The sequence below is a fragment of the Aulostomus chinensis genome, chromosome 23 (genome assembly GCF_037954235.1).
Source record: "Aulostomus chinensis isolate RoL2024-O1b breed Wild chromosome 23, RoL_Achi_v1.0, whole genome shotgun sequence".
Lineage (NCBI taxonomy): Eukaryota > Metazoa > Chordata > Actinopteri > Syngnathiformes > Aulostomidae > Aulostomus > Aulostomus chinensis.
Genome location: NC_141342.1, coordinates 858,883 through 882,716, shown reverse-complemented (window position 1 = coordinate 882,716; position 23,834 = coordinate 858,883). Strand labels below are relative to the sequence as shown.

Genomic DNA, 23,834 nt, shown 5'->3' with positions numbered 1-23,834 from the left:
ACACATCACTGCTTCTCTGTATGTAAAAGAAAATTCAATACTCCAATAAATGAATAAGTAATTTGATATACACTAAAGTGATTTCCCAACGAATATAGCAATACTAGTGATTACTCCGTGACTTTTACTAAAGACTACTACCTCCTAGTGCTATCACTAAGTTATTCATACTTAATAAGAAATTGAGAAATTTTGAGACAAATTATACGTTTTTCCAAAGATAAAGATTTACTTCATTTACTTTAACTGTTGATAATGGACCTAACTGCAGAAAAGCTTTAAAAATTGTTCCTTATTTAAAAGATTTTCTGGAGGATCTGACAGAAGTCAGAACTTAAGCATCACGAGTCCTTTGATAGATAATAATAAAATTATTTTGAAATCACAATTTCAAAAATTACCTTCAGGCTCAGGCCCTAAAAATATGTTACAACACAGTATACCACACAAATGGTGTGTTGTATGGCTTTTATGTTGGAGGTTTTAAACCGGAAGTGAAAATATTGTCACAGGCGGATCGAAAACTGCGGCAAAACCAGGAGAAAGTCCAGACAAGATAATACATTGTTTTGGGTTTACTTTTTCAACTGCAGGATTAACCGTGTGGTATTTTGACTAGACGTGTGGCTGTTTTCAAGGCTGGATGTTCAGAAGATGGCTCCGACTAACACTGTTCATCAAAACTCTTCTGAAGCGGGTAAATTTCTTTCACACCACGTTCTGTTTACGGTTCACGTTAGCTTGTAGCATGCCACTTTGGAGACGTCTGTGTATCTGTTACGACTTAAAGTCGTTGACCACTGTTATTACATATTACCGGATGTAGCATTTTGGGTACAGGTAACTCATACGATAAGACGGTGCATGTGGTTTCTACATGTATTTCTTTCTGCATGTTGCCTACAACAGCACAACATCTCTTACTGATGTATCACAAGTATGACAACTGTTGCTCTCTCTAATCAGAGCCGATACCATCGCCTGAGCTAACTGTTGCTGTACATCTAATCCTTGGGTCAAGTCGTTGTGGGGGCTCTACTTTCACGGTTAAATGAGACGAATTCCGTGCTTGCTCTGCAATATCAAAATTTTACTAATCTCGGCGTGAGTCGAAATGTGTCTGTGTGAGTTTATTCAACTGATGTGATCAGAGGGATGTAAAGATGATGCAAGTGATTTAACTTTCTGGATTGATAAATCAGGAGACATGGGTTAAGTAAGAAAATTCAGTTTGAAAAATGTCAAGTGTATTTAGAAAATGTAAACGTTATGAGAAAATTGCTGCTTTAATTTTGAACAGGCCTACATTTTTGACACCTGCACTATGACAAGTAAGCACTGAATTTGATCCTTTCTATTTTTTTCTTTCTGAACAAAGTGCAAGGTAATTTGCCCATTGTACGATTCTTTAGAATACAAATAAAACAAATCTGAATAAAATTTGAATAAAACATGAATAGAATAAACATATAGAACATGTTACTTTTTTTAAAGTCCGTGGCTTGTTTTATCCAGCCTTGCTGGAGATTTACAGCAACAATATAAGCACTTCTCATTGGTTAAAAAGAAGCATATGATTCCAGACAGGCAGAGAGAGAGCAGAACAGCCGGTAGCAGCAGAGCCAATCTACCGAGAGCCATGCCACTCTCCATCCATTCATCCATCCATTCATTCATCTTCTTCCGCTTATTCCTGTTAAGGGTGGCAGGGGGGCTGGAGCCTATCCCAGCAGCTTTTAGGCGAGAGGTGGGGTTCACCCTATACAGGTCGTCAGTCCATCGCAGGGCCAACATATAAAGACAGAAAACCATTCACACTCACACCTATGGTCAATTTAGAGTATTCAATCAGCCTAGTCCCCAATTGCATGTCTTTGGACGGTGGGAAGAAGCCGGAGTACCTGGAGAGAACCCACACAGGCACAGGGAGAACATGCAAACTCCACACAGAAAGACCCCATGACTGAGGCGGGACTCGAACCCGGAACCCTCTTGCTGTGAGGCGACAGTGCTAACCACTGCACCACCGTGCAGCCCACGCCAATCTCCATTAAACCCCATCGTAACGAACTTGGTTGCAGCTCCACCAGCATGCCACTGGGGGTGAGTGAGTGCAGAATGAATGGGGGTCTATGTGGGGCCCTATAAATTCCATTTTATTTTTTCCCAAATTCTGTTTTGTCCATTTTAATTTTATGGAATTCAATTTTTTACCTTTTACTTATATTTTACCACAAATGTGTAAAATGTTCTTGCATAAAATGCACACTAATTAAAAAGAAATGACCTTACATTCATTGATATTGCACTTTTCCTCAATACTTTATTGCTGCATCATTATCATCGTGTTCTGTTGGCTAGTGTTAGCATGATGCGTCTATTTTTTTATGACTTTTGGACAACAGGTGGTCTTATCACACGTATTTTTCTGCTTCCAGTCAACAGAGTGTTGACAAAATGTACAAATAGAAGTCAACGGAGTACTTCTCAGCTCTGTATTTAGGCGTTAGCATCGTATTGCGTCGCTTTTTAGCAGACGGGGGGAGCGCCATTTTTGCATTTTGTCTGGAAAGGTAGAGGGTGCAGGGGTTGTGTCACACTTATTAGCGACCTCCGGGAACAATTCCCTAGATTTATGCTCCTCTGTCTCATGAAAACAGCATTTCCATAATATTACGGATTAAAAATTAATTCCATTTTTATTGCCCAGTTCCACGATTCCGTCCACGATTCTGCAATCGCGGAAATTATAGGGCCCTATCTATGGAGCTAAAAGGCTAAAGTTGTCTCTTTCAACTGATTGTCACTGAAAAGTTGCAAATTTTATTATAGACTCAGCAACTTCAATATGGATTTCACATTAAGTTAGTTAGTACTTATGTCCTTTCAATTTCTTTCAGGTTGGGTCAATGTTGGCCATAACACGCTAACATTCAGCTAATGAAGCTGATTGGTCATTGATGGACTTGCGACTGATTATGACCAGAGATCCTGCTTGATGGCATCTAAAGCTAGACCAGAACTGAAACAGAATATAAAGGATTATGTCACTGAAGTTAATATTTGTGTTAGGGCTGGGCGATATCAGGAAAACATGTAATGTGCGATTACACTGTTCAATATTGCGATGACGATATGACCTGCGATAAGTGTGTGTGTGTGTGTGTGTGTGTGTGTGTGTATATATATATATATATATATATATATATATATATAAATCTCTAACTAAAAGATACCTGGGAGAAAATATCAATAAAATAAATTATTATTAATCCCCTCGTAGTTGCCATGACTGCCCCAAATGGTTACACAGTACCTGGGCTTGTACAGCGTTGTCTCGTTTGAACCCAAAATAGTTCCAAATGAGTGAGGAGCTATTTTTTTTTCGCCACCAGGTCCACCTCATTTTCCTCTCACTCCCTGGTTTCTCTCTGCGTCTTCGTCTTCAGCCATCATCCACGTAACGCGCCTGCCCTCAGCTCCAATAGCTTGCTCGTGTCGGCTATCACCACACATGCCGTATGTAGCACCACACCACCAATTAATGTCATGGGCCAAACGCACGGCTAATTTAACGTCGCATGTGATTGGTTTATTTTCGCAGAATATGAAACCTCACATCATGGACACATGACTTTTGCGATGTGTTAATTGCACATTTTGATATTGCGATGACGATTAAAATTCGATTAATCGCCCAGCCCTAATTTGTGTTCAATATTCATTGTGTCAACATATGTGGTACAGTATTATAACCTTAAAGAATATAGTAACTAAATGTCCCGCTCAATAACATTAAACATCAATCTCTGGCATTTAAAATAAAATAGAGAGAGAGAGAAAATGCCTTACAGGTGTGCTGTTATCAATTGTTCAAATAGCAGGATAGAATTGTTTTACTTTTAATTGCCAAAGGATGAAAAAAGGGAACATTCTTGCTCCTGTCAGAGAATGTCTACTGTATGGTTTATGGGCTGCACCTGGGAGGGAAATGTTGGCAGAGCCCTTCTACAGAGTTATCATTCTCTGAATCTCTATCTGAAGTGACTCAGAAATTTCTGTAAATCAGTGAGATTTACATTTAGATTTACATTTACATTTATTTGTAGATCAGTGAGAGTTACATTTGTAACATCATCAAATTTTTTAAATGACTTCTTGAACAGGTAAGTGAACTTAAAAAAATGCAATATTCGGGAAAGTGTATTTTCTTAGCCCCAACTTTTGAATGCAACTTTCAAATTACTTGACAAAAAATTATATCCTGAGAAAAGTGGTTTGATGAGGGTTCAGCCACATGGCCCCCATTCATTCTGCACTCTCCTGTGAGCGCCCTCACATGGACAGATATGTGTGTAACCAGTTCAGAAACCGAAAGTAACTTGAGTGCCAATTCTCCCCCAATTAGACATTCTCTGGTAGCATTCAGAGAGCTGTGTGATTACTTTCATTATAATAAAATTTGCGCTAACATAGATTTTCAGAAACAAGATGAAGTGCATCCCTGAATATTAATGGACATGTCTTTTAGTTCTTAAATGAGGGACCAATTTGTATTTTAAGGGAAAATAAGCTCTGTTAGGGTCATCTGTTGTCTTCTGGTATCTTCTTCGCAAGCTACTGTACCTCTACCAATGAGATAAGTGGGATTCTGTATTGTCATACTTGTGTGTAAGTGTGCTGTCAGCTCATTGGTCACAGAGGAGGAGAGGGCCTCGGAATAAATTTACTGTATGTTTTCATATAACGCATTAATTCTGTTGAAATTTTACAGACTATTTTTTATTCTCACAGTTGTACAAGACAAAGTATGTACCTTTTTAAGCTCAATATGGGACGCGCACTTTTGTTTCTAAATACGGGACGATTCTGTTTTTCAAGGGACAGTAGGCAAGCCTAATATTGTTGAATATTAGTGGGATGCTAACATGTCAGTATGTTTAAATACTGAAAGCAGCAGCAAATTTGACAATCTTATTTTGTATAAATTTTTGTATGCTAATATGTTTGCATCGTGCTAACTTCTAGGAGTGGCAGCTATCTTGCTGATTAATGTAATTTATACATATTAGCATGTTAGCATGTTGCCATCATGTTAGCATGCTAATGGCGGCATTTAACTTGCCATTTGCTGTCATGAAGCAGTGCTAGCATCATGTTAAGTATTGCAAGACAGTTTATTATGCTGAGGTTTTCTCAGAGATTCATGAAGAGTTCTGTGAAGAAAAGTGAGCTTTAAATAGATAATGTTTGAAATTCTCCTCCGGGTCATACTGAATGGGCCTACGACCAGGAAAATTTGACCCTGTTTGAGTGATACAGTCACAGGCATCAAATACACAAACTCTAAATTAACATTAGGATGACACATACTCGCAAATACATGAAAACCACAAATTAGCATTGGTATTGTAATGTACAGTGGTTGTGTGGTCAATCCTCCGTTGTCCAAAATCCAGAAACACAAATGCGGATTTAGGAATATCTCTCTATTTTCTGGTCAATCAATGTTCCAACCCTCACTTATAGATTAACTTTGGGTAATGACCAAAAAATCGTGAATACAAGCGGCCAAAATGAGTTTCCTCCCCAAGGTGGTTGGGCTCTCCCTTAGAGATAGGGTGAGAACCTCGGTCATTCAGGAAAGGACTCAGAGTAGAGCTGCTGCTCCTCCATGTCAAGAGGAGTCAGTTGAGGTGGTTCGGTCATCTGGTGAGGATGCCTCCTGGACGCCTCCCTTGGGAGGTTTTCCAGGCATGTCTGACTGGGAGGAGGCCTCAGGGCCAACCCAGGACACGCTGGAGGGATTATATCTTGGCTGGCCTGGGAACACTTTGGGATTCTCCCAGAGGAGCAGGTGGAAGTGGCTGGGGAGAGGACAGTCAGGGCTTTATTTGTCTATGTAAATCACTTAAGTTACATGTAATGTATGAAAAGCGTTTTATAAATAAAGTTTGATTGATTGAATCAAGATAATCGTAGCCTGTGACTTCCCGTCTAACCCTGCTGAGCCTGATGTCTGATGTCTGTGTAGCCTGAATGTCATCATTAAACAGAGAACGCTTCAGTTGTTGTAGTTAACATGAAGGGCGATATCACTCCCTCTACCAGTGGTTCCCAACCTTTTTTTTTCTCCGACCCCAACACCTCCACACTTGTCTGTCCCCCACTGTTGACACTCACGCTGAATGGATATATCAGGGAAGGCTACAAAGTGAATTTGGGGTATGAGGACAGGGGACAGGATGAGCATGTGGTATTTGATTTTCACTTGCTTGTTGTATTCTGATGGAAGTTTTCTTGACTTGCTGGAGTATCTAGTTTTTAGATTGTGAGCTGTGTATGTTGAAAACTGGGGCAGGATATGTATGCTTTAGTTAACAGTTGTGAGTTTATGGTAAAACTATAAAAAGTAAGTTAAAAGTAAGTTCCTCCTTCTTGTTTCAGGCATGAAAAATTTACACTGATCATCTTGATTTTTGGTAAACATGACAACATAAAAAATAGAACATTCGCAATTTTTAAGAGAAGAATAGATGATATGTTTGAATTGATCTTCACTGTAGTAACCTCATATTTTAAAGGCATGTTTGAGCTGATGTGTGCAGTTAATATCAGGAGCATTAAGATCTTGTATCGTAGTGGGGAAAAAAATTAGAATCTGTGTCGTCAACAGGATTCTGAATGTATTGCAAGCAATTGGTCTGTGGATTTCCCGATTCGCTAACTCAGTGCCATAAAGTCTAGAAAAGCTGTGCTGGTCAAAATAGAAGTGCCCTGACAAAATTAAAATACTTAAATCATAGTTTGGGTCTGGATCATGGTCCACCTATTAGTGACTGATGCCAACTACTGTATTATAAAATGAATTAAATCATGTCATCAAAAAAACCCAAGAAACATAACTGTAGTGCCAAATTGGCCAAACCTAAAAACAATATGAACAATCTTTGGCAAGCTTTATTATCAACAAACAAACAAAAGTCCACAGAAATACCATCAGAATTTATGACTGTTTATGGTTCATAAAGGATCCCAAAGGAGCTTTATCTGAAGCTTGACACAGTTAGTCATTCCAATATTATTCACAAACTTTACCATTTTGGAGTTAAAAAAATTGGTATATTTCTGGTTCTCAAGATACCTTAAAGATAGGAAACAGTTTATATCCTTCAACGGTTTAATCTCCTCTCTTTGCATTATCATCTCTGTACCTCAAGAATCATTGTTAGGCCATTACTATTTTAGATTTGTATTGATGATTCATGTAATGCTTCCAACACATTGTCAAAGGTGTTATTCACAGATAACACAACTGTTTTTATTCTCTGAAGGATCCTAATGAAATAACAACAGTGTTGAATCAAGAACTGAAATAAGAGGGTGGTAATAAACTATCTCTCAATATTAAGGAAACATACTAGGTTTTCTTTGATATTCAATTATCTCACGAGGATTAGTCATTAAGAATCAAAATAAAGATATCATTGAGAAAACCATGTCCAAATGGAGTGCTACCTGGAACTTGTGCTGGTAAAGATGGTGCTCTTTGGTCATAGGCTCAGTCCATTTTAAAAGTTGAAAGATGCCAAGGCACTCATCTTCTATAAAGTTAAATGCCTTTATTTTTATGGGCAAAGCATGAATAAAACACTTCGACACGTTTTGGCTAGAAGCCTTTGTCAGGAAGTGAACAGTCTCTGTTGTGGCAAGCTGAGTTAAAAGACAATGAGTGTTCACAGGTGTGTAGCTGGGACCAATCAATTAGCCAATGGCAAACTACTTAGACCAAGGTAAACAATCACAGAGATATAAGTGGTCAGCAGGCGGCCTCACTGAAAAGTATCTACACAAAGATATGACATATCCTTTAACCTGAAAACATACACATGGGCTATACATATACATCATAAGCGTTAGTTGGAGAAAATGGCAATATTCCAACTCTTCATTGAGACCTGGATAGAGAGTTGCTTTTAATCTAAAAATCCAATAGCTCTCTCACTGGTTAAGTTGTCTCAATCTATTACCCCCTATTATGGTTTGTGGTATATGATCAATACCTATAGCCCTTAAGATGGAAGGGTCACTGTTATGTTGGTCTTTGAAATGACGAACCATTGGATAGTTATTGTTTATTCTAATGGCACATTTGTGCTAAGACACTTTATCTTGTAGTCTGCGCTTAGTTCTGCCAATGTAAAACACATTGCAGAGTGGACATTCTAATTTATAAATTACAAAAGTTGTTTTACAATTGATAAAATGCTGTATGTCATATGTCCTTTTTCTGTGTGTATCTTCAAAAGTTTTACATTTGATTATATTGGAACAGTGATTACACTACCCACATCTGAAACTGCCCTGTGGTTTCCTTAACAGCCACGTGTTTTTAGAAGATGCTGGCAAAAGCTATGGACAAGTTTGTCACTTAAAGTAGGGGCATGTTTAAAACTGAAAATAGGAGGTTCTTGAAAAGCATTTCTTAGAGACACATCACACTGTAGTAAATTCCAGTTTTTCAAATGATGTTCTTAATGCAGTGTGCTTCTGTGCTAAACCTGGTAGAAAAGAAAACCCTTCCAGAGCTTTGTCTAGAGTTCCCACTTGTTAACAGGGCTTGTCGGTCTAAGTTCTTAGCTCTATGTTTGGCAGTCTGGAGGGTTTTCTTTTTGTAGCCTCTTTGAATGAATCTACTTTCCATTTCTGTTGCCTTTATCTCAAATGTATCAGGTTCATCGCAAATCCTTCTAAGTCTCTGGAATTGACCATAGAGTATGTTATCCTTTAGATGTCTGGGGTGAAAACTTTTAGCACACAAGATGGTATTACGAGAGGTTGGTTTTCTATTGGTAGTAGAATGTAAAAAAGCTTGATTATCCTTGTATATCTCCAAATGCTTTCATCTTTTAAAGATATCATCATTGACAGAGTTCAGTCAACCAGACTTCTTGGTGTACAACTTAAGGAGTCACTATCTTGGAACAGCAAATTAGCACAGTCACAGCTAGAGATGCACTGATTCCAGTTTCTGTTTATTTTGCAAGGTGGACCTGCAGATACTGATTTTTGCCAATTCCAATTTTCTATTGAAGAATTATACTTGACAGAATATAAAACATAAAAATCTATTGTTCTTCAATTGAGAATTTTATTTTCATATTTGGAGAAAGTTACTCTTACAGTTTCCTCCTCCTTACTGGATCTTGTAGTACTTGAACAATTCCAAAAATACATGCATATAAAATGCTCTACTACTGGAAAGAGGTACAGATATAATTCTACTGAAAATTAGTTGCTGTATATCCAGCTGTGTCTGACATGTCTTTTACTTATCCACAAAAGCAGTTGAATGCAGCAGCCAGTGAAGGATAGGAGAGGCTGCAGGGAAGTTCTTGGCCCCGAGCTCTGCCTATTGACTCTAGCCACTTTCCCTTTGGTAGCTCCCTCAAACTAGGAACACTCAACAGGGTGATGAAGTTTTAAGTGTCTGATTGGGTTTGCTGTTCATGGCAGCTTCCACATGTAATAATTTTTGCCTTACATGTTTTATAAATCCTGAGCTCAGTCCCAAATATCCGCTGGGTACAGTAAGACCTAATTTGGGCTGCAACGCCAGTCTTGTCCATCCACCACACAGCTGCAACTCTCACCTGACCGCCAGCTTTGCTTATTCACCCAGATTCTGCTGATGTGGTCATTGTTGCTTGATTTTTGGGATCCTGTCACTTGCATGTAGAGTATGTGTTTATATTGTGTCCATTTCAGGTCTGTCTTTGCTATCAGGAGCCTTTAAATTGTGTTATATATGGAAACTTGACTGGATATACAATGTCATTAGTGTAAAGATTTTTTTGTTTTTGTTAGGCTGCAGATTGAGCACCGTCTCTCACAGACAGACTTGCCGCTATGCCTGGCAAAGCGGTGTGCTGTGGCAAGTCACAGGTTAAGAACCGGAAACCCGTGACACTGACTTGCCAGTTACGGCTCAGGCTAGACACAATGAAAACCGTCCAATTCTGGTTTCTGCCTAGGCAAGTGGTGCATCCCTTGTCACAACTAAAATTGCAAAAAGTGATGGGATTTTAGGGATGGTTCAACTCCTGAAAAACACAGATTTAGCTAAACTTTTACATTATTCTGTGATTTATCTTCACATTCATTATTGTTTCCCTGTATGGGGAAGAACTCATCCTACTAAACTTGTTCTTATTTGTCATCTGGAGAAATATCTATTAAGAATCATCCAGTGAGTATTAAATGCACTGATCTCAACCTTTGTTGTTAAGATCAGGCATCCTCACATTTTACCAAGTCAGTCAACTACAGATTGCTCTATTTGTTTTCAAACACTCTAACAAGATTCTTCTTCTGGGATCTGTACCTCCACTGTCATCAGTTCCATAATTATTCCACCCCCCCCCCCCAAAAAAAAACAACCTCTGGCCTCTTCTCTATAAAACATCTCAATCACAGTTAGTTTACTGAGGCTCAATTATATGAAATACTTTGCCATCACATTTATTTTTTTTTATTTGGCACCTGTAAAATTTAAGATTGCTGTTTTTGACTTGTTAGCCTTATGGATTAGCTTTATAAACAATCCCCTACCCTAATAATATTACACATTGTGTATTCGAATACATCTTTTTGTACATTTCAAATCTTGTTTTTCTTCTTTTCTCTCTCTCACTTCCTGATATTTTTTTTTTCGGATGATGCCCCATACATGTATGTGAATCTTTATTGTTTATAAATGTGGAAACTAATGAAGAAATGACCAGATTTAACTGTTTGTTTTGTGTTTTATTCTTTATTTTTGTAATTTTAGATGGTTTATTGATTAAGATAAGATAATACTTTATTGTCAGTTACACAGGTGTTACAGGAAATTGTCTTTGACATGGCTTCAGTCACAAATTAACATTCACACAGACATAAAAACAAGACAAGACATGGGTGTTGAGGTAATAGGTGGTGATGCCTGGTGGTGTTCATTTTTTGATTTTTTGCTATTCAGTAAGGCTATTGCAGAGGGGATGAAGGATTTCTTGTAGATGTTTTTATGAGCCAGTGGTACATTGAAACGCCTGCCTGATGGTAGCAGTTGGAAGGAGTGATAGAGGGGGTGAGAGGGGTCCTCTGGATCAGGTTGGCTTTCCTGATCACTGCATGGCTATACAGCTCAGATGAGGGGAGTTTAGGGGAGCCAATTATTTTGGCAGCCTGGTTTACTATGTGTGTGAGTCTTGCTCCGCTGTCTCAAAACACTAGTTCTACACAGTCTTGGCTTATCTTCCAGTTCTCAAGCATATTGAGGAATGTCTCTTTCAGGTACTCCCCAGTGTGGGACCCATGCATCACTCTTGTATTTAAGATGACCTGCTTTCTTGTCTATTCACCATTGATGAAATTGCATGTCAAGCTCATGAGACTCTGTCACACCAGACCAACAGTCTGTGGTGAGGGAGAGAAAGTAGCCAGCATTCTCTGGTTGAATCAGGGCTTTGATCATGTCCACAATCTTTTGGTGAACTTCTTGCAGCTTCTCAGCTCTGTAATACTTCTGACTTTTCAGTGCATATCGCAGCTCTGCTACAGCCATGAGCGGATTAAGCCAAAGTCAAACACCACCATGAACAGTTGGTTGTCAGTGATAATCATCTCTATGACTAGTTTGCCATTAGTTTTGACCTTTCACCTGAGTTTTTCCTAGGGCTGTGCGATATGGCCTAAAATCATTATCACACTAAATGGAGCAGTTTTACCTGAAAACCTGAAAATATAGATAATGTGGTCTAAAGGACACAGTCATTTGTTTGCAGCACACAGTCTCCCTCACTGTAGTGTTTTGTTGCCCACTTGTCGTTCACAGCTATGCAAAGCCCGCTCCAATTGACTTACATGTTCTTGTTGCATCTCTGTCAAAGCGAATGATCTTAAAATCATCCAGGTGAACGTTTGTGTCCTTAGTGAGCCATTTCTTGGTGAAGCAAAAGAGACTGGTTTGCCGGTAATCCAAATTGTATCTGATAAGTGTGGAAAGTTCCTCAGTCTTGTTCCATAGTGATCTGACATTCGATGGTGTTATGGTATGTAAGGGTAGCCGGCTGCCTCTCCTGCTCTGTCTGTTCCGTATTCCTCCACTCAAGCCTCTTATTGCTTGTGCCCCTGAAGAATTTCAAGTGGTATGCTGTTTGTGTGGAGAGATCTGTCTGTCCCTGGCTGCTGTCTCAGCTCCATCAGGTAGTCGCTTGAGTAGGTTTGTCTACCTGCGGCTGCGGTGAGAGGTTGCACCGGTTGTAGGCAGAGTCCATTTACATGCTTTAGATTGGCAATCATAAGCCAAAGATAGGCCAGATAAAGAGTTGTTTTACTCAACATCCTGACAAACTAAATAAACAAAATGTGAAAGATGACATACAGTAGAACGGTAAAACTTCACGGTAAGACACGCAAACGCTGTCAGGACTTGCTCACACAGAGTAACCCTCCCCCCCAGACAACAAGACGTGTGAGGGTGCTCACACGTCTGTGATACACAAACTAAACTAAGCTAAAACTAAACTAATTATTCTGTCCTTTTTCAGCTTAAATTGTATGCTAAGTGTTGTCAAGTTGATCACATGTTTAACGTATGTCCATATAATTTTTTTCCTGTGTCCAGATGGCAGATGTCCATTGGAGTCAGAGCTGCGAGCAGTACTTCAGCAAAGGGTTATGGTCCTGGATGGGGGTATGGGAACTATGATCCAGAGGCAGGAGTTTGACGAGGAAGATTTCAGGGGGAATGAGTTCAGAGACCATCCTCGCCCTCTAAAAGGAAACAATGACCTGCTCAGTATCACCCAGCCAGAAATCATTTACAAAATCCACAAGGTATCTCAAAAAAACTATACATTTTCACGAGATAAATTTAATCAACTGTTTCAGTTTAGTAAGAATATATTTAATCCTTAAAACTCTACAAGTTGTTATCGAATAACCATGTCTTTATTATTCAAATCAATTGCTGGTAAACCTTTGTCCAGTTATTCAGTAGCAAGCAACCAACCCTGAAGAGGTATAATTTGGCTGAGAAGAGGAACTTCTCTGCCATGGAGATTGAAACCTTCATATCACCATGTCAAATAAGCCGACTAGTTGAATCTGACATGACTGAAATTTGTGTGTGTATGGTCATTACCAGCACATGTTTAATTATTTAATTGAAATGATAACCATCATTGATTTGATTGTTTGATCATTTGAGGGCGCAGAGCTGCCCTTATACGCATCAGTAAGTGGGAAGGAGCCACAGAAGCGCCACTGTGCACATTGGAACATCCTATAAAAACCTTTCAAGCACAATTGTGTACAGAAATGCATTGGTATTTAAGTTACTTTCTCTATTATACAATGGGTAAAATAAGTATTGAGCACGGCACCATTTTTCTCAGTAAATATATTTCTTAATGTGCTACTGACATGAAATTTTCACCAGATGTCTATTACAACCCAGGTAACCCACATATGCAAAGATGTTGTAGATGTTCATAAGTTAAGTTATGTGTTAAAAAATGGACCATGCAACAGACTGGAGACCTGTCTAGGGTGCCCCGCCACTCGCCCAGTGTCAGGTGGGATAGGCACCAGCCCCCCTGCGACCCTTGACAAATAAGTGGTGTAGAATATTAATGATGGATGGAAGAAATGAAGGTACAGAAAGGCACTGAAAGACAAGACACCAGCTGAATTCTATCTGTAAATAGAAAGCAATCCTGTCCCCTGTCAGTGAAAATTAATACAGTACAGTATCAGCTTGTTCAGTTCCAACTGATGGCCTATAAAAAGTTGTCTCATTTCCAAAGTGTCACACAAGAAACATCTTATAATGGGTAAAAGCAAAGAGCTCTCTTAAGACCTTTGCAGCCTTATTGTTGAAAACATAATGATGGCATTGGTTACAGAAGGATTTCTAAAATACTGAATGTTCCACTGATGGGGCCTTTATCTGGAGGTGGAAACAACATAATTTCACCATAAATCAGCCATGACCAGGTGCTCCTCGCAAAATTTCTGACAGAAGAGTTAAAATAATTATCAGAAGAGTTGTCCAAGAGCCAAGTGCCATTTGTGGAGAGCTTCAAAAGGACCTGGAATTAACAGGTACAGTTGTTTCAAAGAAAAAAAAAAATGAATGCACTCAATAGCCATGGCCTGTGCATGCTCACCACGCAAGACTACATTGCTGAAGAAAAAACATGTTGAAGCTTGTTTCAAGTTTGCACAACATTTAGACAAGCCTGTGATATACTGGGAGAATGTAGTCCGGTCAGATGAGACCAAAATTGAACTCTTTGGATGCCATCATACACACTATGTTTGGAGGTCAAATGGCACTGCACATCACCCCAAAAACACCATACCAATAGTGAAGTCTAGAGGCGGAACCACCGTGGTTTGGGTCTGTTTTTCAACATACAGCACTGGCAAAATCCATATAATTGAGGAAGGATGACTGGAAAAATATACTGAGACATTCTTGATAAAAATCTGCTGCCATCTACCAGGATGATGAAGCTGAAACAAGTGTGGACATTTAAGCAAGACAATGATTCCAAACACACAGTCAAGGAAACTCTCACTTGGTTTCAGAGAAAGAAAATCAAGCTGATAGAATGGCCCAGCCAATCACCTGACATGAATCCAATTGAAAATATATGAAAAGAACTTAAGATCAGAGTACATAGAAGAGACCCAAAGAACCTTCAAGAATCAAAGACTTTTTCAAAGAATGGGCCATAATCACACTTTAGCAATGCATGCAACTACTTTCTACACGCAGGGGGTGTCTTGAGGCTGCTATTGCCAACAAAGGATTTTGTATGAAGTATTAAATAAATTTAAGTCAGTGTGTTCAATACTTTTCCCTGTGTTATTCCATTTTATTACACATAACCCAATTTATTAACATCTAAGGTTTGATTTCTTTGCAGGTGTGGGTTGTCTGGGTTGTTACCAACATTTGGTGAAAATTTCATGTCAATAGCATATTTAGAAATATATATACTGACACAAATGATGATGTTTTCAATACTTATTTTACCCGCTGTATAGTAGAGAAAATAACGTAAGTTCCCCCTGCTGATCCAGACAGCCGTCAGTCCTTAGCAGCCTGATGCAGCACTCCACTGTCTCATGTGTATCAGTGCACTGCTTAACCTGCGTTTCTTTTCTGCTGCAGAGTTTATCATCATTAAATATAATACAAATTTAAAGCAGTGTAGTTGCTCAGTGAAGAGATGACACCACCGTGCTGTAACCATGTCCAGGAAACTGCCAGGTCTACCATGCTGCACTGCCAGCTCAAACAGAGTTGAAAATGTACATACTTGATCTCAGAAGTGATGTGAGAATTGATCATAGTCTCTGCCCAAGTCCACGTTGTCAAGATATGCATGGGAATTCCTGTCTTCTGTCAGTTTGACAAATAAAGGTCAGTACGTTCAGTTTTCTGACACCCCTAAGTTTCTAACCTGTGCTATCCTTTGTGTTTAAAGGATTACCTGCAGGCTGGAGCTGACATCATAGAGACCAACACATTCAGCAGCACTTGCATTGCCCAGGCAGACTATGGACTGGAACACATGGTATGGTGTTTGACACTGGTAGACCACAATTGACAAAATGTAGTTATGCCATAGTACAAAGTTTGCAGCCAAAGGGGAGTTGATTTTACTGACAACCCTAATCAGTATTAACTGTTTATTTTATGTAATTACTGATAATTTTGCTTGGAATTTTTTTTTTTTTGTTTGTTCGATGAAGTTATTCCATTTTAACATTGTCAGCTCCAAACTTCTATTTTTTGTTTTTTGTATGCAGGCATATCGCCTTAACAAGGCATCAGCAGAACTAGCAAAGAGAGCAGCTGATGATGTCACCAAGCAAACTGGTTGGTTTAATATTTGTAGGGTTACAAAAGCATATCACGGTGAAGAATACACAGTTTCCCTGTATGTTTGTGACGTTATATTATGTGTGTTCTACCAGGTTGTAAACGCTATGTGGCCGGGGCGGTTGGACCCACCAACAAAACTTTGTCTGTGTCACCTTCTGTGGAGAGACCAGACTTCAGGAACATCAGTAAATTTGCCTTACTTGTTCTTAAACCCTTTGATTTAAATAGTATAAACACTGCAGAATATGTGGTAACAGCTAGGAATCCAGTGTCCAGTTTTCAGGGAATCCCCGGAATTTCTAGCAGCTACACTGGAAAGAAAGCATTAACAAAGCAGCTTAAAATTTTAATGGTGTTAAGCGTGTTTAAGTATGAGGATGGCAAATGTCGAATGTCAGTCCTGTCCACCTACCCACCTTCCCTGCACCTCCCAGCTTCTCTCTTTCAGTAAGTCACTGGTCGTATTTAAAGTCAAGAGACAATAGTTGTGGTTGTATTGAGTGTTGATAATTGTTTATGTGACATATTGCTCCATTTGACACAATCACCTTATGGTTGTTGTTGGTGGCATCTGGTCTGGTTTGGAAGATTGGACTGTAGGTATGTAAGGTGGTTTTACTTTTGCCTCTATTATACACCACATGATAGGAAAGGGTAAATAACACAGCATTCATATCTTTCAATTTAGAATCACATCATTGGTACCATAATGAAACGTGTGTGTCTTCCACAGCCTTCGATGAACTAATAAAAGCCTATTCAGAGCAAGTCAGGGGGCTATTAGATGGTGGAGCAGACATCCTTTTGGTTGAAACCATCTTCGACACAGCCAACGCTAAGGTAGCTGTCATTTGATTGTTTCAGCATGTTCATGAATCCATAGATTTCCCATGATCAATGGTGTTGGTTTGGAAATAATTGAAACAATAGGAGTTTTGGATACTTAGATGGTGAAAAGAACATTGCTTTTAGGATTGTAAAAAAAAATTCACTGCATTTACAAACAAGTACATAATCAATTTAACTTGGTATTTTATGTGTCTGCTGCTGTTTTTCTTTGCAGGCTGCCTTATTTGCCATAGATCTGCTGTTTGAAAAGAGCTATGAAAGAAAACCTGTATTTGTAGGTTTGATATTTTTGTTGCATCATTTACACATTTTTTGGTAATACCATGCACTAGCTAAGTTAATTTTTTTGCACATGCTTGCATAATGTAAAAATGCCTGCATGAAATTATTTCTCCTTTAAATCTGTGAAACAATCTCTCAACATGAAGGAAAATGTTATATGTTTTAACAGCCTAAAGTTCAGTTTTGCCCATTTTTAACATACTCATTTTAAACATTTCATTAGTTATTCTAACAATTACATTTTCTACCATACAGATAGATGTCTTGACACAAACAAGGTGTTTGATGTTCAGTTGAAATGTTCTGAATCTTTTTGTGTGGTTCACACATGCTGTAGATATCAGGGACCATTGTAGACCGCAGTGGACGGACTCTGTCTGGTCAGACGGGCGAGGCTTTTGTTGTGAGTGTATCACACGCTAAACCACTATGGTGAGTTACGTTATAGAACACAGAACTTCTCTTAGCTTTAAGAAAATAGTCTTTTTATACTAGAGCCCTGACAAAAGGCCCTTCCCAACAAAAGAACATTTTTATTTTTCTTATGAAAACTATTGGGGGTACCTGCTGTTGTGTTTGTACACTGCAAGATATAGGAATGACTCTAGTTATTAGAAGTGCATTGCATTAACCTTCTTTATTTTTACTGCTCAAAAAATAAAGGGAACACATAATCATTACAGTGTAATTCCAAGTCATCACACTTTCAGGACATCAACCTGTCCAGTTAGCAAGTAATAATGACTGCGAATCAATTTCACCTGCTGTTTTGCAAATGGAACAGAGAACAGGTGGAAAGGAAAGGCAATTCGCAAGACAACCCCTGTAAAGGAATGGTTTTGCAGGTGGTTGCCAGTTAGCCACTCCTCATCCATTTTATCTGATTCTTGGCTAGTTTTGTTTTGTTGCAGTGTCCTCACCTCTGGTGATAGTATTAGGCGGTATCTACAGCCTGCAGAAATTGACAGATAGTGATTGAAGATAGTGCAATTCCTCCATGACAGGGATTGCTGGGTCTACATACTAGAAGACAGACCAGGAAAGGTGAAATGGGCCATAGGGGGCAACAGCAGCAGCAGTACCGCAATATGTTTCTTCCTGCAAAGAGCACTGGAGAAGCACTGCCAGAGCTCTACAAAATGATCTCCAGCAGGCAGGCCACTTGTGTGTATATTTCTGCCCAAGTCAGAAACAGACTCTATGTGGGTGGCACAAGGGCCTGACATCCACAAGTGGGGCCTGTGCTCACAGCCTGGCAGTGAGTGCAGCCCAACTGGCATTTGCCAGAGAACACCAGAATTGGTGGATTCATTGGCATCCTGTTTTCCTCACAGATGAGAGCAGATCTGCACTGAGCACGTGACTGACATAAGACAATAGCCACACAACTCAGTCAGCCAGTGCTTCATTCTCAAGACGCTGTACAGTTGTACGCTAGTGGAAGTAGCAATACTTCATTCCAAGAAGTAGTAATACTTCATCCCTCAAAGTGGTAATATGTCACTCCACAGAAATGCAAATTGTCCTGTCCAAACTTGTAAAACTTAATCTAACAGAATAGCAATATCATCACTTGGCAGCACATAAGGGTGGCAAGCTTACAAAGGTAATAATACCTTTATTAAGCTGTGTTTTACTCCAGTAGCAATGCCATCATGACTCCTCAATGGGATAATAGCAGTATTTTCCCTCCATTCCCCCTCACTCTAGTCAAGTAGCTGCACAAGCTATTTTAACAATTTAGCGAGTCTGTCAGTATTTTATTGTTTCACTGGCAAAGCATGGCCACCGTTTTGGCTGACAAGTCCAATAAACACTCACTCTGATTGTGTAACGTGCCTTGGTCTCTTCTATGATTAATGTATCCGCTGCACTTCATTCCTATGGAAAATTGCTCCAACACAGGTTGGATTGTCAAGTCAGTCGGTTGGGAGGGGACCTACTGATGAGGGGGGCAGCTGAGCTGCAGGAAAGAGCTGATTTGTCTGTGGTCCTGGCCACCACACCTTGACCAAGCTGGGTAGACACAGTCCCCCTGCTTAAGGACACCGGCTTTCTGCAAGAGGAAAATGAGGGATTTGGGGGCTTGACTAGCTTTGCTAGCTTGACTGCCCAGCTAGATTGTGAGGGATGGAGTCCCAAGGTCTCCACCACATGCGACCTATTGAGCTGATGGTCGCGAGTCATCTGCACCCAGAGACATTGTGTCTTCCTTGGCTCCGTCCCTTTCATCCAAGACAGACTATTCCATTCTACCCTACTACTAAAAAGTGCTACACAGCAGAGGCTCTGTCTGTGAGAGTCTCAGTATCAAGCTAGCCTGTAAAAGGTACATGACTGCTAAACCAGATAACACCCTGTGGGAGGATGTCTGCATTATAACAAACTATGTTCTCCATCTCCACGAAGTCACCATCCAGGCTACTGGGAGAACCATGGGCTTCATTGTGCTTCAGGCAAAAGGCATGCTGGCTCAGGCTCACTCATCTGGCGACTATGGGTAAAGAGCTACTTGACACTGCTATCGTCCCTCGAGGTCTCTGTGGTGTGGCTGTCACCTCCATGCAGAAGAGCTGTTAGGTGGAAAGAGAGATGATGGGGCATTATGCACATGCTGTCTCTCACCAGGCCTCAGCTTTCAGGATACCAAGATTTCAAAAGCCTGAGCAGCTTCCCAGACCCCCAAAGGTTTAAAAAACCCATGGTCCAGGAAGCAGTACCATCAGGCCAAGCCCCAGACAGTGCCACTCCACCACCTTCTACCACAACTGTGAGGAAAAGAAGAGATTGGCCTGATAGTTGGGAGCGTGCTCAGTTTGCTTGCTTCGCTGACTGCTCCTCCTCATCAAAGCTCTGTTCAGAAGCTGGTCCCTTTGCTGCCTTAAAAGCCTGTAGGTGTGTTGTGTGCCCCTGCCTCAAGAGGGCACCAGTACACCAGTTTTGACAGGTGAATTGCACTTAAAACAAAGACAGATAAGCTTCGTCTCCAGGTTCAACAAATTATTGGCATTTTGTTATATAGAACACACTGCTACTGCTGCTACCCAATGAAATAAACCTCTTTTCATGTTTATTATTGAAAACAATCAAAGGTCTAGTCCCAAGTTGTTCTTTTCCTTTAGTTGACTGAATGTAACTCAAGCATTTACATTCTTAAGTAATTTGTCATTCTGTCAAAAACCAGCCCCTTTTTAGCTTTCATTGTTCTGTCACTCAACTCTGTCATAGCAAATCATGTTGGTTTTTCCCTGCTCCTTGTTCCATATTCCTGAGATGGAAGAAAACTTATCACACTCGAGTGCTCCATTTTTTGTCAGAATCCATTATTATTGATCACTTTGACTGACCTGTTCAATTTAAACATACTGTTATTAACCAGACTTAAAAAATGCTATAGGGTACTGGTAACCTGACCTGTCTCACTGTTGGTGTTGCCACGTGTTGATGGTGTGATTGAACACCTGTTTAATGTCTGTTTGTGTGTCACTCATTTCATTGTCAGCCAATGAAGAAGGAAGGATATTGTTGTTTTAAGCCAGTAAGAACACAAACAATTTTCATTGTGTGATTGCAGTGTGTTATAACCACACATGTACTGTACATGTAGAAATGCTCACAATAATCTAGAGTGCTTGCATAGGCCACCATGAAGGCTCAAGTTGAGCCAATGTGCAATTTATAGATCAGTATGAGTATTGCAACTATACTCTTCCTCTCCTTGGTCTGCTGTTGATTTGAACTCCTCTTTCTTACCGGTTTTGTCTCTCTCTCTGTTGCAGTATTGGTCTGAACTGTGCCCTGGGTGCAAAAGAGATGAGGCCATTCATTGAGGCCATAGCAAAAAGCACCACAGCTTTCATTATCTGTTATCCCAATGCAGGTAATCCGCACAAGGGGCTCAACCTGCCAACCTTAGCATCAGTAGTAATATTAGTTGTAGTAGTATTCATATTAGTATTTTTGATACTGTACTGGCTTTAACATCAGCATTGTGTTTGTACTGTATTTGCAAGCACATAATTGCTAATATTATGCTGCGATTGATTGCTTGATTAGCCTGTCGATGTTATTATTTGTAGCTAGTTGTTATTGTTTGCTGAGCCCCCATCCCTCTGTCTTTCTTGCCGCTTGTCTTTCACCTTCCACCCTGTTCACGTCCCCATCTGTCTGTCATTCTCTTCCTCCTTTCTCTCTCTTTGTCTCAGTCACTCTTTCCTTCTCTATATCTGTCTTTTTCTATTATCTCTTTGTCTCTGTCTCGCCTTCCTGTTCTCTTTCCCCCCAACCAGCTGAAGCAGGTGTCTGTTCTCATTGAGCCTCGGTCTGCTCGACAATCCTGCCTGTTTTCACCATCGCTGTTGCAAGATGTGCTTGCTTATGGAGAATTGTTGGGTTTAATTCATTGAAGGAGCGTGGTGTTAGACCTACTACTTTTGTAAAGTAGTATGTCATGAGATAATTTTTGTTGGGATTTTGCCCTGTACAAATAAAACTGAATTGACTCTGGAGGCATGTTAAGGTTGAAATTTTGAAATGAAGAACTTAGAGCTTATCCCGGTGTTTGGGCTCATCTGCTCAAAGTAGGGCTGTAGTTTTTAGGGGGTCAGCAGCTGAATGGAAAGGTCACCCTTTGTGTAATTTGACTCTGCACGGGTTTCTGTAGCCCACTGACCTCCCTGATTCCATGTGCGTCATTGGTTGCTCCATAAAGGTTGGGTTCCATGCAAAAGGAGAGCTAATTTTGTTGGATCTGTGTACAGTGAAAATAATCTCTGTTCTGTCTTTGTCTTAGGTCTTCCCAACACATTTGGAAATTATGATGAAACTCCAGCAGTAACAGCTGCCAGTTTAAAGGTTGATACACTTCTACCGATCAGATTCAGAGAACCCAATATGGCTATATGCTGACATCAATTGAAACCATTATTGGGGTACAGTTTTGAAATATGATTTTTTTTTTTTCAATAAGAGCATTCCGCAACTTAACCCAGTGAATATCTGGATATAAATGGAAAAGGGAAATTATCTGTTTCAGTAATATAGGAACCTATTAATAGTGCAACTTAAAAAAGTTCATTCTTCATATTCACTGAATTTGTCACTACTATTATTTATTCTTTGTTTTTTTCTCTTTGGTTTAATCATGCTTTTTATTTTGAAAATACAATTCCCAAAGTAATTTTGGGGATGGAGGGTAGGAGAAAGGTTGGGCTCTCAGATTCAAAATACTAAATGAATAGTGTTACTTAAGGACTATCAGTAGGTCAATTTTGGAAAATGATTTTTGCCATAACATGTAAGAGGAAAATGATTGCTACATCCAACACTGACTCAGAAACAGTGTTTTCATCTCTTTTTAGGTGCTTCACACTATTTGAAAACAATTACCACAGCATAAAAGTTTTTTTTGGCAAAATTATACTTTTTTTTTTTAAATTTCAGTGTTTTTGGATACTAACACAAACTTTGAAGTACAAATATTTGATGGAAACAGAAAAAACTAATTAACTAAATAATAATAATTTCCCTTTAAAAAAGATTGGTTAAAGTGGCTGGTACATTTCCATTGTGGCTGATGCTTTTGCCCACCTGCACATTTTGATTTTGTGCTGTTTGTAAACGTTGTAAATGTGTTCAATTTTTGGCTTTTGGAAATAAAAAAACTTGATCCCAGACAAATGTGAATTAGTCTGTTTATTAGAAGTTGCCTCCTGCTGATTTTTAATTGACATTCTGTCTGCAGGAATTTGCATTGAACAGACTGGTGAATGTTGTGGGAGGCTGTTGTGGAACAACTCCAGAACACATAAGGTTACTATCATGTTCTCACTAGTAAATGCTTATCTTTGGTTTCTGTACTTAAGAAAACGTTCAGATGTATAACCTTATTGTTCTCCCTCATAACACAGAGCCATTTCTGAAGCAGTCAAACATTGCCAGCCAAGAGTTCCTGGTCCTGAACTGTATCAAGACTACTTGCTGCTCTCTGGTATTTGAACCTCTTATGACTAGAGCTGCAGAAGTCATCTGCTGGAAAACCTTAGATAAAAAATGTTCCTTGTTGCAATTGGTGTTTTTCCACCTGGATGATATGTGTGAATTTATATATTGTGGATGCCAATACAATAGATTTTAAAACATTTTGAAATCACAAATTCTGAAATATTTAAGATTCTAGATGCAGTGCTCATTGTAATTGATAATTATGGGTGTTTGAGGGTTAAGGGCATGGGTTATGTGGTGTTGAACCAGTCATCCTGACCCCACAGAGGCAGACCAAATAATGAAATGAAATTCTAAAGTCTGAACTCCAAACACAAGAACATTTTTCATGAGTTGCCAATTCACAATCTGCCTTTGCTTTATCCATCAAATGGCATGCTACTGATGGGACCAATTTAGAGCGTTAAAGAAAACAGCAGTGACAGCTGTGTCTCATACAAAAATCTTGGCATCTCCTGGACTAAAGGCTGAATGCAAAAAAATTTCCTTGAGCCAAACAACTTACCTTTGGTCCCTTTCATACAGAGGCTGTCAGGCCAGTAGTGAGTGATGCCTCTCTTCATACGAGAAGTCACATGCATAAAAACCTTAGTTTTGTCTTTGTGTCTGAGTTTGACATACCCGACTACTTTGTTGACTGTTCTGTTGTTTAAAAAAATTATAGAGCAGCTCCTGCTGGAGAAGTCTTCTATGTCCTGTTTATTGAAAAGAAAGCAATTTATCAGTGTAACTGTGGGTTAAATATCTCTCTGATTTT

The 23,834-nt window shown here is 39.5% G+C and overlaps 1 protein-coding gene and 1 long non-coding RNA gene across 4 annotated transcripts in view; one reads left to right on the top strand and one right to left on the bottom strand.

Annotated features, from left to right (window-relative positions):
* Positions 1–23,834, bottom strand: part of LOC147239097 (uncharacterized) — a 29,649-nt gene that overhangs the window by 3,636 nt on the left and 2,179 nt on the right. The window contains exon 2 of the long non-coding RNA XR_015111586.1: positions 23,699–23,772. This is a non-coding gene — a long non-coding RNA (uncharacterized LOC147239097). The remainder of the gene's footprint in view (positions 1–23,698; positions 23,773–23,834) is intronic.
* The window catches only part of mtr (5-methyltetrahydrofolate-homocysteine methyltransferase), a 55,277-nt gene continuing 31,897 nt past the window's right edge, over positions 455–23,834 (top strand). Inside the window, exons 1-12 of one of the 3 annotated variants that reach the window (XM_086195805.1) lie at positions 455–697; positions 12,668–12,879; positions 15,543–15,632; positions 15,868–15,937; positions 16,036–16,128; positions 16,677–16,783; positions 17,007–17,066; positions 17,412–17,506; positions 20,854–20,954; positions 21,867–21,928; positions 22,818–22,885; positions 22,984–23,063. In XM_086195805.1, the coding sequence (XP_086051931.1) occupies positions 655–697; positions 12,668–12,879; positions 15,543–15,632; positions 15,868–15,937; positions 16,036–16,128; positions 16,677–16,783; positions 17,007–17,066; positions 17,412–17,506; positions 20,854–20,954; positions 21,867–21,928; positions 22,818–22,885; positions 22,984–23,063 (1,081 nt within the window). In that variant the 5' untranslated portion in view covers positions 455–654. The remainder of the gene's footprint in view (positions 698–12,667; positions 12,880–15,542; positions 15,633–15,867; positions 15,938–16,035; positions 16,129–16,676; positions 16,784–17,006; positions 17,067–17,411; positions 17,507–20,853; positions 20,955–21,866; positions 21,929–22,817; positions 22,886–22,983; positions 23,064–23,834) is intronic. The other 2 variants (XM_086195803.1, XM_086195804.1) reach the window with 2 other exon arrangements.